The 17700-nt window shown below is 46.1% G+C and overlaps 1 protein-coding gene across 4 annotated transcripts in view; it reads left to right on the top strand.

Moving 5' to 3' along the window:
• Window positions 1-527: 527 nt before the first annotated feature.
• Window positions 528-17700, top strand: part of LOC125466990 (uncharacterized) — a 36654-nt gene continuing 19481 nt past the window's right edge. For 2 of the 4 annotated variants that reach the window (XM_048562257.2, XM_048562260.2), the window contains exons 1-4: window positions 528-716; window positions 9274-9371; window positions 12416-12552; window positions 14416-14581. In XM_048562257.2, the coding sequence (XP_048418214.2) occupies window positions 637-716; window positions 9274-9371; window positions 12416-12552; window positions 14416-14581 (481 nt within the window). In that variant the 5' untranslated portion in view covers window positions 528-636. Of the gene's footprint in view, window positions 717-7527; window positions 7628-9273; window positions 9372-12415; window positions 12553-14404; window positions 14582-17700 lie in introns of all 4 variants that reach the window. The other 2 variants (XM_048562259.2, XM_048562258.2) reach the window with 2 other exon arrangements.

The following is a 17700-nucleotide window of genomic DNA, read 5'->3' on the forward strand; positions in this document are numbered from 1 at the left end:
CTATTGCTGCAATTAATTCATCCATTTTATTGCAAGTGCTCCAACCTTAAGTCTTGTCTTTTTAAACACTACCTGTCCCATTCCCATTATTTTTCTGTGTCCCCATTTGATCCTAGCCATTGATTTTTCTGCCAATCACTTTTGTTATTCCCATTTCTGTTGTTTGATTCTCAATCAGTGCAGCACGCGCTCAGTACTGACCCTAGGAGTCTGGAGTGGGACTTGAACTTTTGGGGTTAGGCTGAGGGTGTTTCACAGTGTAAGGGGCAGGTGCATTGCTCTGCGCTCATTAAATGTGAGTGCTGTGTTTTATTGAGAAGCATTACAGATCTTTTCTACAATAACTCCTGCCTCAGGCGAGTCTCGAGTAAACTCCACCTACTCACTTGTTCAGCCAGGGTTTGGGTGTGAGCTGATTGCAGTTTCACATGAAAATAATTGCCCATCTTGAGACAGACCTTGCAGAGTGCCATGGTTACAGCTGTACACTAACTGGAGAAGCAGGCAGTGTTTATACACAACTGTAGTCAACTACAAACAGGAGGAGGCTGCCTCTCAAACACACTGAAAAGGATCTCTCTGTTTCTCAGTGATTGTCTATGAGAAATATTTTAAAACAAACTTTGTTGATTTAAAATGGCTCTGGAAGATTTGGAAGGTCTGGAAAAGATGGAATTCCCTGTGTTTTCCTGTCTATGTGAGCTGTGTGACTGTGGGTAAGAACGGTTCCGATATCCTCTTGCTCACATTGACAAGGTCACAAGGAGCATTCCTAAACTGCCCTTGTGTCTGAACTTACCGACACCTCCTACCCCGCATCCCCACCATTCCCACTCTCACACACCCATTTATCCCAACCTAAACCCAGACCCCAGCCCTCCTGCGCTGTCACCAAAGCCTTCCCCCCACCTCTGCACCCCGCACACTGCTATGGGCCGCTAACCTTGGTTAATTGGTTACTGGTAACTAGCTAACTAGCTGATGATGTCACAATGAGAGTGACATTGGGGAACAATTACCCCCAACACCGATAGAGGCTGGGGTAAGCTGAGGTGGGATTTCTGTTCCTGAGCAGCCAATGGTCCCGACTGCAAAGTGCGCACAAGTTTTAATGTTGACTGTGATCGCCCCCACAGTTGAATGTCCTGCAGGTCTCCATTGCCTGGTCCTGCATTGGAACAATGGCTGTTTGAGTGAGTGTTGGACAGAATCCAAGTCAATTCCTTCAGGAGAAGAGGACTGAGAATTTAGAAACTGTTACACATTGAGACATCACTTTAGGTTATCCTGCGGGACGAGACAGGTGCTATTTGAAGGCAAGTTTTCATGGTTCTAGGAATATTATGTCAGACTGTAGATTCCCAGGCAAACACAGCAACAATTCAGACCTGATGCTGAGTGAACACAAACTCTTCCTGGTGATGTTTGATAACCTTGCTGTAAAACTTTGAGAGAATATTCTATAGGAGTTATCAGCCGACATTATTTTGTAGCCTGTCCTTTATGAAGCTGGAGATTAAGGTTTGTGCTCAGAGACTGGAGTTTCATTGACTGAGCCAACCATTATTGCCCATCCCTAGTTGCCCTGGAGAAGGTGGTGGTGAGCTGCCTTCTAGAACTGCTGCAGTTCATGTGCTGTAGTTAGGCAGAGAGATCCAAACTTACAAATTCTGTTTGGAGTTTCCACTCAATGGGTTCTCTGCAGGGTTCTCATTCGTTTTCTCCCTCTTGCTCTCCCTCTCTCTGTGGGCTATGAAAGGTTTAGTTTTCAGGAAAGAATTAACAGAGAGATTATCTTTAATCTAAAGATCAGGGAGGCTGAATCATGTGTCAGTCTCAAAACCCTGACACCAACTTTTGACAGAATGAATTCAGTCCCCATATCCTTTATATATAGCACAAAAAGAGGGCATATTAAACACAGATGGCCTTGCACTGATTCCCAAACTAATCCCATTGCCTCACTCTCTCCCCATCGCCCTGTACCAATCCGAAACTAATGCCCCTGCATCAATCTCCCCACAGCCCTGTATCATCTGGTGCTTCAAATATTATAATTTTATTTGAAAAGGTTCAATGGTCTTTGCTTCACTCACTGGCTGTAAACCATACACAAAGTTTTCTCCAATGACCAGATGCTGGGGTCTGATCACTTGAGTCTGATTGGCTGATGGTATGTCTCTGATTAGACAACACTATGTTCAGAGACACAGAGTGAGAGGGTTCAAATGTGATTAAATCAAAAAGGAAAATGCGATCAGTTGTAAATAGCTTCTTGTCCGTCACTCAGACAATGGGTACCCCTCAGTTGATGTGAGGTAATCTCCTTCGAACTTGTTGTGATTCTGAAGCTGCTCCAATTATTCACCTTCACGTCACTCAGCAATTTACAATCTCATTGGTCAAAATCACTCAGGTGACCTGTAATCTCATTTTTAATTGAATGCTCCATTCTGTCTGTGATTGTTTCCAGAAATCTCATTGGCTTCCCAATAGTGTGATGTTGAGTGGCTTGGATGGGCGGATGGACGGACGGGTGGATGGATGGATGGACGGACGAACAGATGTGTGGATGGATATGTGGATGGATGGATGGATATGTGGATGGATGGGTGGGTGGGTGGATTGATTGATATGTGGATAGATGGATGGGTGGGTGGATGGATGGAGAGTTGGATGGAGGGGTGGATAGATGAATGGGTGGATGGGTGGATGGACAAGCAAGACAGACAGAGCATGTTCGAAATGGTTCAATGCAAAGGGCTGTAGAGGATCAGAAAGGTATAGGGATCCAGGTAAAGAAATGACAGGCAGCTAGAAAACAGACATAAAAATTATTGAGAAAGGCTAATGGAAAGTTGGCATTAATCGTAAGGTTGCTACTCTGAAAGGCAGGATGTGACCAGTGGGATCTGTGTTAGGTCCTCAATTATTCACAGCATTTATTAATGTCTTGTGTAATGGCATAGAAAGTCTTATGCCCAAGTTTGCTGATAGAACATTACAGCACAGTACTGGCCCTTCGGCCCTCGATGTTGTGCCGACCTGTCATACCGATCTGAAGCCCATCTAATCTACACTATTCCATGTACGTCCATATGCTTATCCAATGACGACTTAAATGTACTTAAAGTTGGCAAATCCACTACCGTTGCAGGCAAAGCGTTCCATTCCCTTACTACTCTCTGAGTAAAGAAACTACCTCTGACATCTGTCCCATATCTTTCACCCCCCAATTTAAAGCAATTCCCCCTTGTGCTCACCGTCACCATCCGAGGAAAAAGGCTCTCCCTATCCACCCTATCTAACCCTCTGATTATTTTATTATGTCTCAAAAAAATAATAATACAAAGTTAGGCAGCATTGTAGACAGTGTAGCTGATAGTCTATCAATATCCCTTTGTAATTTTATGAGAAGTGAATGAGCAAAACTGTGCCAGATGGAGTTTAATGTAAGCAAATCCAGAGTTATACACTTTGGACCAAAAACAGATCATGTAAATGGAAAAGTCCTGGGAAAATTGATGAACAGAGAGATCTGGGTGTTCAGGTCCATTGTTCCCCTAAGGTGACAACGCAGGTCAATAGGGTGGTCAAGAAGGCATATGGCATGCTTTCCTTCATTGGGCGGGGTATTGAGTACAAGAGTTGGCAGGTCATGTTGCAGTTGTATAGGACCTTGGTTCGGCCACATTTGGAGTATTGTGTACAATTCTGGTCGCCACATTACCAAAAGGATGTGGATGCTTTGGAGAGGGTGTAGAGGCGGTTCGCCAGGATGTTGCCTGGTATGGAGGGCGCTAGCTATGAAGAGAGATTGAATAGATTAGGATTATTTTCATTAGAAAGACAGAGATTGAGGGGGGGACCTGATTGAGGTCTACAAAATCATGAGGGGTATAGACCAGGTGGATAGCAAGAAGCTTTTTCCCAGAGTGGGGGACTCAATTACTAGGGGTCATGAGTTCAAAGTGAGAGGAGGAAAGTTTAAGGGAGATATGCGTGGAAAGTTCTTTACACAGAGGGTGGTGGGTGCCTGGAACGCTTTGCTAGTGGAGATGGTAGACGCAGACACGTTAGTGTCTTTTAAGATATATTTGGACAGGTACATGGATGGGCAGGGAGCAAAGCGATACAGACCCTTAGAAAATAGATGACAGGTTAGACAGAGGATCTCGATCAGCACAGGCTTGGAGGGCCAAAGGGCCTGTTCCTGTGCTGTAATTTTCTTTGTTTTTTGTTCTTTATAGAACATAGAACATAGAACAGTACAGCACAGAATAGGCCCTTCAGCCCACAATGTTGCGCCGACCATTGATCCTCATGTATGCACCCTCAAATTTCTGTGACCATATGCATGTCCAGCAGTCTCTTAAATGTCCCCAATGACCTTGCTTCCACAACTGCTGCTGGCAACGCATTCCATGCTCTCACAACTCTCTGTGTAAAGAACCCGCCTCTGACATCCCCTGTATACTTTCCTCCAACCAGCTTAAAACTATGACCCTTCGTGTTAGCCATTTCTGCCCTGGGAAATAGTCTCTGGCTATCAACTCTATCTATGCCTCTCATTATCTTGTATATCTCAATTAGGTCCCCTCTCCTCCTCCTTTTCTCCAGTGATAAAAGTCCGAGCTCAGTCAACCTATCTTCATAAGATAAGCCCTCCAGTCCAGGCAGCATCCTGTTAAACCTCCTCTGAACCCTCTCCAAAGCATCCACATCTTTCCTATAATAGGGCGACCAGAACTGGACGCAGTATTCCAAGTGCGGTCTAACCAAAGTTTTATAGAGCTGCAACAAGATCTCACGACTCTTAAACTCAATCCCCCGCTAATGAAAGCCAAAACACCTTTATGTCATGAAGAGATGCAGAAAATAGTCAAGAAAGCTAATGAAACACTGGCCGTTGTATCTAAAGGGCTGTAGGACAAGGTTGCAGAAAATATGCTGTAGCTGAACATGGATTATGAGATTATGAGTTATTTATAGTCACATATATCATAGATCATAAATTATCATGGATCATAGAATCCCGACAGTGTGGAAACAGGCCCATCAGCCCAAGTCCACACTGACCCTCACAGCATCTCACCCAGACCCATCCCCCTATAATCCACTTAATCTACACATCCCTAAACACAATTGTAATTTAGCATGGCCAATCCACCTAGCCTGCACATCTTTGAAATATGGGAGGAAACTGGAGCACCTGGAGAAACCCACATAGACAGGGTTACAAGGATAGGGTCGGAGGATGGGTCTGAGTGGGGTCCTTTTCGGAGGTTTGGTGTGAACTTGCTGGGCCAAGTGGCCTGTTTCCACACTCAATGAAAACATTTAGAAAGGCAATGAGTGATCTGATTGAAATCTTCAAGGTATTAACAGGTAAAGATAGGGTAAAGATAAACTATTTCCATTGGTTGGGGATTCTAGAACAAGGGGCATAATTTGAGAATTAGGGCCAGACTGTTTGGGAGAGATGTTAGGAAGCACTTTAGAACTGTCCTCCACAAACAACAGTGGATGCTGGATCAGTTGTTAATTTTGCATGTGACGGAGATAATCTGCTGTTCAGCGAAGACGTTAGGGATAAGGGCCAAATGTAGGTATATGGAGTTAAGCCACAGGTTTGCCATAATCTCATTCAATAGGCTCAAGAGATTGGATGGTCTACACCCCCAGGTCAGATTCTGTCTTGATTCCTCTCTTCAGCTCTGGATACCTCAGGCGGGATTTTAAGGCCTTTGAGAAGCTGCATTTCAATTTTTATCAGAATGGTACTTGTTTTGAGAGTTCATTGAACCTGTATTCCCTTCAATCTGGAAGATTATGGGTTGATCAAGATATTGAAGGTGATTAAAAGATTGGATAGAGCAGTGAGATAGGAGTTAGTGACAATTTGTGGTGGTGATGGAGGGTGGAGTACAGTACAAGGAGATGAGCATTAAAATTAGGAGCAGGCCATTCAGGGTGACACCACAAAGCTCGTACTCCCTTAAAGTGTATTGAAAATCTCATAACTCTCTCCACAAAGAGCTGTAGATGTTGGAGAACAAATTTTAAATGAGATTGATAATCTTTTAGAAGCTACAGAGCTCTAAGGTCCAGTTAAGATATGAGCCTCCCCTGATTGAAATGAACGGAAAAAGTATCTAAAGAGGCCATACGATCTTTTCGTTAGTATTTGTTTGTGGAGCACACATGTCCCTGGCAATGCCCATCCCTCGTTGCCCTTGAGAGGGTGAAGGTGAGGGTGAGCTGCTTTCTTGAACCATTGCAGCCCATGTTCTGTAGGTCGATCCACAATGTCCTTAGGAAGGGACTTCCAGGACTTTGACCCAGCAACAGTGATATATTTCCAAGTCAGGATGGTGAATGGCTTGGAGGGGAACTTGCAGGAGGTGGTGTTCCCCTGTATCTGCTGCCCTTGTCCTTTTATGTTGTAGAAGTTATGGGTTCAGAAAGTGCCATGTAAGAAACTCTGGTGAATTACTGTTGTGCATGTTGAGAATGGTACACACTGCTGCTACTAAGCATTGGTGGTAGAGGGAGTGGATGCTTGTGGACGTGGTGCCAATCAAACCAGCTGCTTTGTCCTGGATGGTGTCAAGCTTCTTGGCTGTAATTAGAGCTACACCCATTCAGGCAAATAGTGAATATTCCAATACCCTCCTGACTTATGCCTTGTAGATGGAGGACAGGCTGTGGGAAGCCAGGAGGTGAGCTAGCCACTGCCTGTTTCCAATCCTCTAACCTACCACAGTACTTTTTCTGTTATTACTGAGGTTGGAGGAATGCGCTGTCACTCTAATCCTCAGAGTCACAACACAGAGTGAAAATACTTTTCTTATTACCAAGACGAATAATTAACGAACATATCTATATCAAGCTTAGAAACAAAAAGATCAACCATGTTTCTTAATAAACACAATTATGGGCTGACTCAGTAAAGGTATAATATTTGGCTGACATACGCAGTTGGTAATCTAAAGATATAAAAGCTTATCCGTCTAAATATCCTCAAAATACACACACAATCACACACAGTCCTCAGAAATAGGAGAGATGAGCTGGGGATTTTGTTCATAGCAGAGTTTCTTATAACTGAACCAGATATAAGCAAAAAGCTCTCTAGGCCCTTGGCAGAGTCTAATGCAAAGCAACCAGTTTAGGAAGCTTTGTTTAAAAAGAACTCTAATATCCACAGTGAACTTTCAATGATCTTGTTTAAAGAAACCAGTCCACATATGTTCAGAAAACTTTAAATAAGATCCTTTCCCCACAAGTCTTTAACTTTGTAGCAATGTAACTGGTTCAACTCAGTTTTGATCAATGGTAATCCCCAAGATATTAATACTGGGGTGGGCAGTTCAGCTTAAAAATAATAACTGCCCGAATCAGATTTTTAAGGGTTAATTAGACATAGAAACAAATAATTGAAGGAAAATGCACGAAAACAGGCTAAGCATAAAAGTTAGGTTCTGAGGATGTACCTGAAACATTAACTCTGATTTTTCTCCACAGATGCTGCCAGACCTGCTGAGCTTTTCCAACAATTACTGTATCTGTTGGTGGCAAAGCAGCCTGTTTTGAATGGAAGGCAACTGCAATGGCCTTGATTTGGGTATGTGGGTTTCCTCCAGGTGCTCCGGTTTCCTCCCATATTCCAAAGATGTGCAGGCTAGGTGGATTGGCCGTGCTAAATTACAGTTGTGTTTAGGGATGTGTAGATTAGGTGGGTTAAGGAAAATGGGTCTGGGTGAGATGCTTTGAGGGTCAGTGTGGACTTGTTGGGCTGATGGGCCTGTTTCCACGCTGTAGGTGTTCTATGATCCATGATAATTTATGCTGTATGATATATGTGACTATAAATAACTCATAATCTCATAATCCCTGTTCAGCTACAGCATATTTTCTGCAACCTTGTCCGACAATAGGCTGTTTTGCAGTGACACCTGGATTTGTTTTGACCAAGAAGCCCAGAGGAACGCTTGGGAAAAGTACTCAGAGATGGCAATATCAAATTCAGAACAATATTCATACTGGGGACCTTTCACTGTTGGTCCGGGGTTGACAGACTGTTGCACTAGAAACTGAGATAGATCTCCAAGTACAGCTATCACCAGAAGTCCCTAGTGGGCAGGAGGCAATGAGACATGCTTGATGAACATGTTTAAAGTAGTTCAAGCTAATAGACTCACTCATTAGTTTGTATCTGTCCAAGTTAGATTAAACTAATAAATTTACTTTATCTCATAGTGCACATCTTGTTGCAATCATTCTGGTCAAATCTTAAAGAGACTTTCAGCCTGTCAATACCTGGGAATTCAGTGATGGTGACACCACTGAATATCAAGGGGCAATAGTTAGAGTCTCTTGTCTTGGAAACAGTCATTGCTTGGTGCTTGACAAATATGAATGTTATTTGCCCCTTATCGGTCCAAGCCTAGATAACATCTAGGTCTTTCTGCCTTTGAAAGTGGCTGCTTCAGTACCTGAGGAGTCGTGAATGGTGCTGAACATTGTGCAATCATCGGAGAACATCCCCACTTCTGACCTTATGATGGAGGGAAGGTGATTGATGAAGCAGCCAAAGACGGTTGGGCCTGGGACACTACCCTGAGGAACTCCTGCAGAGATGTTCTAAAGTTGACATAACTGACTTTCAATAACCACAACCAGCTTCCAATGTGCAAAGTATGACTCGAGCTAATAGAGAGATTCCCCCTGCCTTGATGTCAAGTGCAGTCACTCTCACCTCCCCTTTATATACCAATCAGTGATAACCATGAGGAACTAATGACATGGTGGATCAACTTCCTTGGTTTTATGAGTCTTTGTTTTTTCTTGGATTTATGATATTTTGCGAGATGAATGATGATTTAACAATGCCAGGCAATTAGGTCATGGCATTACATCAAGCGCAATACACAGGATTACCAACTTGTGCTGGATATATTCCTGGAGACTTCATGACTGCTGGCTCATCCAGTCAAATAGCTATTTTCCAATTTCCCAACATTTTCATCAACAAATTATTCAAACAAAGTGGAAAAATACTCCTTGATTTGATGTTGATGTGATGATTCCCCTGAGTTGCAGAGTCCAGGAAATTAATCTTCAATTTGTGCGCACTCCAGGACAATCTAAAAGGTTTGGTACCAAAAATATAAAATCTGGAGAATATATGAATGGAACTGTGATTGGGTAGCACTGGTTAAGGTTTGTCACAGTTAAACTCTCTAATTAACCCTTCTTTTCCTTCTGCAGTGAACACAAACACCATCAGAACTGTCACAAGAACAAATTGGCTGGAATTACAGACCATCTCCTGAGTCACTATCAGTCCACTTTCACTCAGCCTCTCAGTAAGAAGCCTGAAGTACAGCTGCTTCTAAACTTTACCTCGTCCTGGCACGATGCCCTCTGCTTTGTCTGTTTCTTATTTTGCTTCATGTCGGGTGATGGTGGGAACTGCAGTGAAGCAAGGAGACTGTTCTGAACAGACTTGAGAATCTTGAAGATGAGAATGGGGCAGATTGTGATGAAGGGGTGGGGTTGGGTTGGGGAAGGGATGGGGTCTCCACACAGACTACCTCTGGAGACAGTTCAATTGGTGGACTCTGATCCTCAACATTGTCAGTGACTTGCAAGTTCAGTTCACTCCAACCTGGAATGGAAAGTTCCTGGTGTAGGAACTACGCTGTCTGAGACTGGCAGCTTTCGCATAGAGTCATTAGTACCCAGTTCTCCAGGATTCCACGACTCCACAGATTAATCATTAATCTCCTAGATATTGCAGGAGGGAGACACAATAGAGAGAATTGTAGGTTTTAAAATTTTCTTTAACCTAAGCAGTATTATCACAATCACTTACATTATTGTAAACAATTTCATTCTGAAGGCCAGTTCACATCGCAGCTTTACAACTAATTGCATTTAGGTAACACCACACCACACCCTAAGGCATTACACTAGACATCAATAAACTTGACAGAGTCACTATAAGGAGTTTTGGGAGTAGATAGTGAAAAAATTGGATCAAAAGGTAGGTTTTAAGGAGATGGGGAGGTATTACAAAAAAACAAAGAAAATGAAAGCATAGGAACAGGCCCATCCGCCCTCCAAGCCTGTGCCGATCTAAATCCTCTGTCTAACCTGCCATCTATTTTCTAAGGGTCTGTATCGATTTGCTCCCTGCCCATCCATGTACCTGTCCAAATATATCTTAAAAGACACTAACGTGTCTTCGTCTACCACCTCCGCTGGCAACGCGTTCCAGACACCCACCACCCTCTGAATAAAGAACTTTCCACGCATATCTCCCTTAAACTTTCCTCCTCTCACTTTGAACTCATGACCCCTAGTAATTGAGTCCCCCGCTCTGGGAAAAAGCTTCTTGCTATCCATCCTGTCTATACCCCTCATGATTCTGTAGACCTCAATCAGGTTCCCCCTCAATCTTCGTCTTTCTAATGAAAATAATCCTAATCTACTCAACCTCTCTTCATAGCTAGCACCCTCCATACCAGGCAACATCCTGGTGAACCTCCTCTGCACCCTTTCCAAAGCATCCACATCCTTTTGGTAATGTGGCGACCAGACTGTACACAGTACTCCAAATGTGGCCGATCCAAAGTCCTATACAACTGCGAAATGACCTGCCAACTCTTGTACTCAATACCCCGCCCAATGAAGGAAAGCATGCCGGATGCCTTCTTGACCACCCTATTGACCTGCGTTGCCACCTTCAGGGAACAATGGACCTGAACACCCAGATCTCTCTGTTCATCAATTTTCCCGAGGAATTTTCCATTTACTGTATAGTTCGCCCTTGAATTTGATCTTCCAAAATGCATCACCTCACATTTGCCTCAATTGAACTCCATCTGCCATTCCTCCGCTCAACTCTCCAATCAATCTATATTCTGCTGCATTCTCTGACAGTCCCCTTCACTATCTGCTACTCCACCAATCTTCATGTCATCTGCAAACTTGCTGATCAGACCACCTACACCTTCCTCCAAATCATTTACAGATATCACAAACAACAGTGGTCCCAGCACAGATCCCTGGAACACCACTGGTCACAAGTCTCCAATTTGAGAAACTCCCTTCTACTACTACTCTCTGTCTCCTGTTGCCTAGCCAGTTTTTTATCCATCTAGCTAGCACATCCTGGACCCCATGTAACTTCACTTTCTCCATCAGCCTGCCATGGGGAACCTTATCAAACGCCTTACTGAAGTCCATGTATATATGTATCTACAGCCTTTCCCTCATCAATCAACTTTGTCACGTCCTCAAAGAATTCTATTAAGTTGGTAAGACATGACCTTCCCTGTACAAAACCATGTTGCCTATCACTGATAAGCCCATTTTCTTCCAAATGGGAATAGATCCTATCCCTCAGTATCTTCTCTAGTAGCTTCCCTACCACTGACATCAGGCTCACCGGGGGATAATTACCTGGATTATCCTTGCTACCCTTTTTAAACAAGGGGACAACATTAGCAAGTCTCCAGTCCTCCGGGACCCTACCCATGTCTCAGGATGCTGCAAAGATATCTGTTAGGGCCCCGGCTATTTCCTCTCTCGCTTCCCTCAGTAACCTGGGATAGATCCCATCCAGACCTGGGGACTTGTCCACTTTAATGTCTTTTAGGATACCCAACACTTCCTCATTCCTTATGTCAACTTGACCCAGAGTAAGCAAACATCTATCCCTAACCTCAACTTCTGCCATGTCCCTCTCCTTGGTGAATACCGATGCAAAGTACTCATTAAGAATGTCACCCATTTTCTCTGACTCAATGCATAACTTTCCTTCTTTGTCCTTAAGTGGGCCAATCCTTTCTCTAGTTACCCTCTTGCTCTTTATATATGAATAAAAAACTTTGGGATTTTCCTTAACCATGTTTGCCAACAATATCTCATGTCCTCTCTTAGCCCTATTAATGCCTCGTTTCAGATTCGGTCTTGTTGAGAGAGTTAGGAAACGATTAATAAACCTTAGTGTCCAGACAGTTGAGGGTACAGTCACTGAAACAGCATCAAAAGCCCAGAGAACCCAGGGCTGGAGGAGCACTGATAGAGCAGTAAATTTGCAGGTTGGAGATTACAGAGAAAACTCCTGGTGCTTTCTTGCTGAGACTCGAAATTGTGAGACTCAGGTCTTTCTCCTCCAACAACTCAACATTGTGAGGGCTGCTGGAAGTTTATAACTTAATAGATTATCTACTCATTATCATTTTGTTGTTTATGGAATCTTGCTTTATATGAAGTTTGTATGAACTAGGATAGGCATGACAAAAATGAAAGTCAAATTCTATTCTCATCACCCCATTAAGTGGAGCAGAGCAGGATTTTCTGAGTGACAATGCAGATTCAAGCCCTTTCTGATCCTTTGCAGATCCCCAACCCCGGAGCAGCAAGAGGCCATTCCGCACGCCCCCATTCCAGAACCCACCGGCCATGCAGGTGGAAACCACACAGCGAGCTGCTTTTAAACACAAAGCTCTCAGTGAACAGGGACAGCTCTGTACCACGGTCAGTCTTTCCAGCTTCTCCTTCAGTGACTTCATCCACTGCAGAGTCTAGGGGCACAGCTCAGTCCATCGCTGCAGGACTGGGGGGGGGCATAGCGGGGCATCAGTCCGCTGGAGCAGGACTGGGGGTGTGGGGTCGTCAGTACCCCAGGGCAGGATGGGGGGGTCAGTTCCCCGGGGCAGGGTGATTGGGGGTGCTCAGTCCCCCGGGGCGGGGTGATGGGGGTGTGCTCTGTCCCTTGGGGCAGGGTGATGCGGGGGCAGTGGGGCTCGGGGCTCAGTCCCTCGGGGCGGTGTGATGGGGTCTGCTCCGTCCCTCGGGGTGGGGTGATGGTGGGTGCTCAGTTCCTCGGGGCAGTGTGAGGGGGGGGGGTGCTCAGTCCCTCTGGGCGGGGTGATGGGGGGGTGCTCAGTCCCTCGGGGCGGTGTGATGGGGTCTGCTCAGTCCCTCGAGGCGGGGTGATGGTGGGTGCTCAGTCCCTCGGGGCAGGGTGATGGGGGGGGTGCTCTGTCCCTTGGGGCGGGGTGATGAGGGTACACTGGGGCTCGGGGCTCAGTCCCTCGGGGCGGTGTGATGGGGGGCTGCTCAGACCCTCGGGGCAGGATGATGGCGGGGTGCTCAGTCCCTCGGGGTGGGGTGATGGGGGGGATGCTCAGTCCTGCAGGGCAGGGTGATGGGTGGGTGCTCAGTCCCGCAGGGCAGGGTGATGTGGGTGCTCAATCCTTCTGGGCGGGGTGATGGGGGGGTGGTCTGTCCCTCGGGGCAGTGTGATGCTGGGTGCTCAGTTGCTCTGGGTGGGGTGATGGGGGGGTGCGCAGTCCCTCGGGGCAGGGTGATGGGGGGGTGGTCAGTCCCTCGGGGCGGGGTGATGGGGGGGTACTCAGACCTTCAGGGCAGGATGATGGGGGGGTGCTCAGTCCCCGGAGGCGGGGTGATGGGGGGTGCTCGGCCCCCCGGGGCAGTGTGATGGGGGGTGCGCAGTCCCCGGGGGCGGGATGATGGAGGTGCTCGGTCCCCCGGGGCAGGGTGATGAGGGTGTGCTCGGTCCCCCGGGGCGGTGTGATGGGGGGGTGCTCAGTCCCCGGGGGCGGGGTGATGGGGGGTGCTCAGTCCCTCGGGGCGGGGTGACGGGGGGGCGTGCTCAGCCCCTCAGGGCGGGGTGATGGGGGGTGTACGGTCCCCCGGGGCAGAGCGGCAGCTTTCCTTCCTTGTGGTGGACCCAAGAGGTTTCAGTAACAAACCTGCAGGGGTTATGCAGACACAATGAGACCAGATTTTATCAAAGGATGACACCTACAAACAGTGCAATGGAGTTCGTTCAGGAACACATCCTGATTCATCATCATCACCAGCATCATGCAGAGGCCTCAGTGTTTTGGAGGCATCACTTTTGGTGGTGGTGAGATCCCCCCAGTGGGAGGAGGAGGGGTGGTTGGGGCAAGGGCGCAGTTACTGGGGGCTGGGGTTGATAAGGAGGGTCCAGGATCTGGATTGTTCTCTCTCTCTCTCTCTTCCCCCTCTCTCCTTTGCCTTCCCAATGCCAGCTTCCTTTACCCAACCCCTCCCGTGTGACCCTCCAAATGTCTCCCATGCCCCGATCCTGGTGCCAGTGGAGGTGAGAGAAACAGATACAATTGTAATGTTTAAGAGGCACCTTGACAGGTCCATGAACAGGCAGGGATAGAGGGATATGGACTTCCCGGAGGCAACTTGTGACAGCACAGTTTTGGTGGGCTGAATGGCCTGTTCCTGAGCTTCACTTTTTTTGTTCCATTCTACAGACATTTATTGCGTTATAAGTTGAGCAGTCCTCTGAAAATGTTTCTTGCTCTTCATTCTCTGCTGCTTTGAGTTATTTCACAGAAGGAACATTCCAGGGTTGTGAAGGAACCAGATTTAGTGAAACCCGCCCACAGCAATGCAACAATACAGAAATGTTCAAGAAGCAGCTGCCTCCATTCCAGCTGCTCAGGTTCCAATCACAGCAGCAAGAAAGGATCTCTCCCATCAACTCCTCCAGCCACAGCAGGTAAAACTTCCCAATATCCCCTTCGCTGAAGGACTCCTCTCTCCCAGATTGCCAAGTGGTATCCCAGCCACCTCACTCCCTGGTGCTCCTAAAGCGATAGGGTTGGACAGTTGTGTGGAAGCAGATGATCTGAGATGTCAGCACATGTATAGAACAGGAGGGAGTGAGAGATCAGGTTTAATGTAATAATCAGCATTGTCTGATCACAGACAGACTAATAAGGCAGGTGAGGGATCCCTTTGAAATGTGGACATCCAGAAGATTTTGCATCAAGATCATTCATAAAAACTAGATCACATAGATTCAGGAAGTGGAGAAGACAGTGGAATCAATGGGCACCTACTCTGATTGGTGGGATGTGACAGAGCTGGAATCTGGCACGTTCCTGATTAAGGCCTTGAATGAGGAATATGGGAGATTGGATATCCTTGCCACTTGGTTTAACAGCAGCAGACAGAGAGTGGTGGTGGAAGGTTGGTTTTCAGATAGGAGGCCTGTCACCAACAGTGTCCCACAGTGACCAGTTCTGGGTCCTCTTTTGTTTGTCATTTGTACAATTGGATTCAAATGTTGAAGGCACGGTGAGTTAGTTTGCAGATGACACCAAAATTGGTGGTATAGTGGATAGTAAAGATGTTTTTTCTGAGGTTACAAAGGGATCTTGATCAAATGGGTCAATGGGTTGAAAAATGGCACATGGAGTTCAATCTGGATAAATGTGAGGTATTGCATTTTGGCACAACAAGCAGGGCCACAATTAATGGTAGGGCCTTTTGTAGTGTTATAGAACCGAGGGACCGAGGGGTACAGGGACATAATTCTGAAGTTTACATCACAAATAGACAGGATGGTTAAAAAAGTGTTTGGCACCTTCGTCAGTCCTTTGAGTATAAGAATTCCCAAGTCATATTGAGGTTGTACAGGACGTTGATGAGGCCATTTCTGGAGTATTGTGTCCAGTTCTGGTCACCCAGTTACAGGAAGGATATTATTAATCTGGAGAAGGTTCAGAAGAGATTTACCAGCGTATTAAATAAAAATCAAATGAACTGCGGATGCCGTAAATCAGAAACAAAATGAGGAGTTGCTGGAAAAGCTCAGCATGTCTGGCAGCATCTGTGAAGGAAAAACAGAATTAACATTTCGGGTCTGGTGACCCTTCCTCAGAGCAGACGAAAACTTTGTTTTGGAGATAGTAGGAACTGCCGATACTGGAGAATCTGAGATAATAAGATGTAGAGCTGGATGAACACAGCAGGCCAAGCAGCATCAGAGGAGCAGGAAGGCTGACGTTTCAGGTCTGAACCCTTCTTCAGAAATGGGGGAGGGGAAGGTGATTCTGAAATTATTTGGGAGAGAGAGGGAGGTGGATAGAAGATGGATAGAGGAGAAGATAGGTGGAGAGGAGACAGACCGGTCAAACAGGCAGGGATGGAGTCAGTAAAGGTGAGTGTAGGTGGGGAGGTGGGGAGGTAGGGAGGGCATATGTCAGTCCAGGGAGGACGGACAGGTCAAGGGGGCGGGATGACGTTAGTAGGTAGGAGATGGGGGTGGGGCTTGAGGTGAGAGGAGGGGATAGGTGGGAGGAAGGATAGGTTAGGGAGGCGGTGACGAGCTGGGCTGGTTTTGGGATGCAGTGGGGGAAGGGGAGATTTTGAAGCTTGTGAAATCCACATTGATACCATTGGGCTGCAGGGTTCCTATGCTGAACGTGAGATGCTTTTCCTGCAACCTTCAAGTGGCATCATTGTGGCATTGCAGGAGGCCCAGGATGGACATGTCATCTAAAGAATGGGAGGGGGAATTGAAATGGTTCGCGACTGGGAGGTGCAGTTGTTTATTGCAAACCAAGCGGAGATGTTCTGCAAAGCAGTCGCCAAGCCTCCGCTTGGTTTCCCCAATGTAGAGGATGCCACACCAGGTACAGCGGATGCAGTATACCACATTGGCAGATATGCAGGTGAACATCTGTTTAATGTGGAAGGTTTTCTTGGCGGGTGGGATGGGGGTGAGGGAGGAGGTGTGGGGACAGGTGTAGCATTTCCTGCAGTTGCAGGGAAAAGTGCCCGGTGTCGTGGGGCTGGAGGGGAGTGTGGGGCGGACAAGGGACTCACGGGGAGAGTGGTCCCTCCAGAAAGCAGATAAGGGTGGGGAGGGAAATATAGCTTTGGCAGTGGGGTCAGAAACTTTGTTTTTGTTTTTTTTATCAGCATGATGCTAGGTATGGGAGGTTTGAGCTATAAAGAAAGGCTGAATAAGCTGGAACTTCTTTCACTGAAGCATAGGGGTGTGAGAGGCGACCTGACAGAAAATAGTGAGGGGTATAGATAGGGTTAATTGTGGGTGTCCTTTCCCTAGGATGTGGGATTTCAAGTCGAGGGGGCACATTTTCAAGGTGACAGGAGAGAGATTTAAAAAGACATGGGGGTAAATGTTTACAGAGAGGTAATTTGTGTGGTGTAATGAACTTCCTGAGGATGTGGTGAATGTGGGTACAGTTACAACATTTAAAAGACATTTGGACAGGTCCATGGGTAGGAAGATTTGGAAGGATATGGGCCAGGAGCAGGCAGGTGGGACTGGTTTAGTTTGGGATTATGTTTGGCACTGGTTGGGCCAAAGGATCTGTTTCCGTATTTGACTATATGACTCTATGACATAGAATGAGGAGGTTCCAATGGGGAATAATGACACAATAATGAGAAAAGATGGAGAGATCCACAAAACTACAAAAATGAAGTCTGATGCAGGAAAATGAAGCTTAGTGAATATTTTAGTAACAGTGAGAGACCAGAAACCGAAAAGAATCAGAGCCTTAGCAATCTGAGTATCCAAATGATTAAGTGCCTGTGAGCAGAGACAAAGTTCAAACAGTCTGGGCTACAAAGTCAATCTCGAGTTGTACAGAGCCTTGACAGGAAGCTCTTTGAAGGAAGCAATGTTGTGTTTCCATGTTTGTAATAACTCCTGCAAACAGCATCGTTACAAAGGCAGCAAAGAACTGAGATCACAAACACACTAGAAAATAAGACTTTTAATGTTTTATTTCCATTCTCCAGGATCTCAATGTTACAAATGCCAGAAAGAAAAGCAGCTAAGTACCACACCAGCGGAAATTG

Source organism: Stegostoma tigrinum, chromosome 32, assembly GCF_030684315.1.
Source record: "Stegostoma tigrinum isolate sSteTig4 chromosome 32, sSteTig4.hap1, whole genome shotgun sequence".
Lineage (NCBI taxonomy): Eukaryota > Metazoa > Chordata > Chondrichthyes > Orectolobiformes > Stegostomatidae > Stegostoma > Stegostoma tigrinum.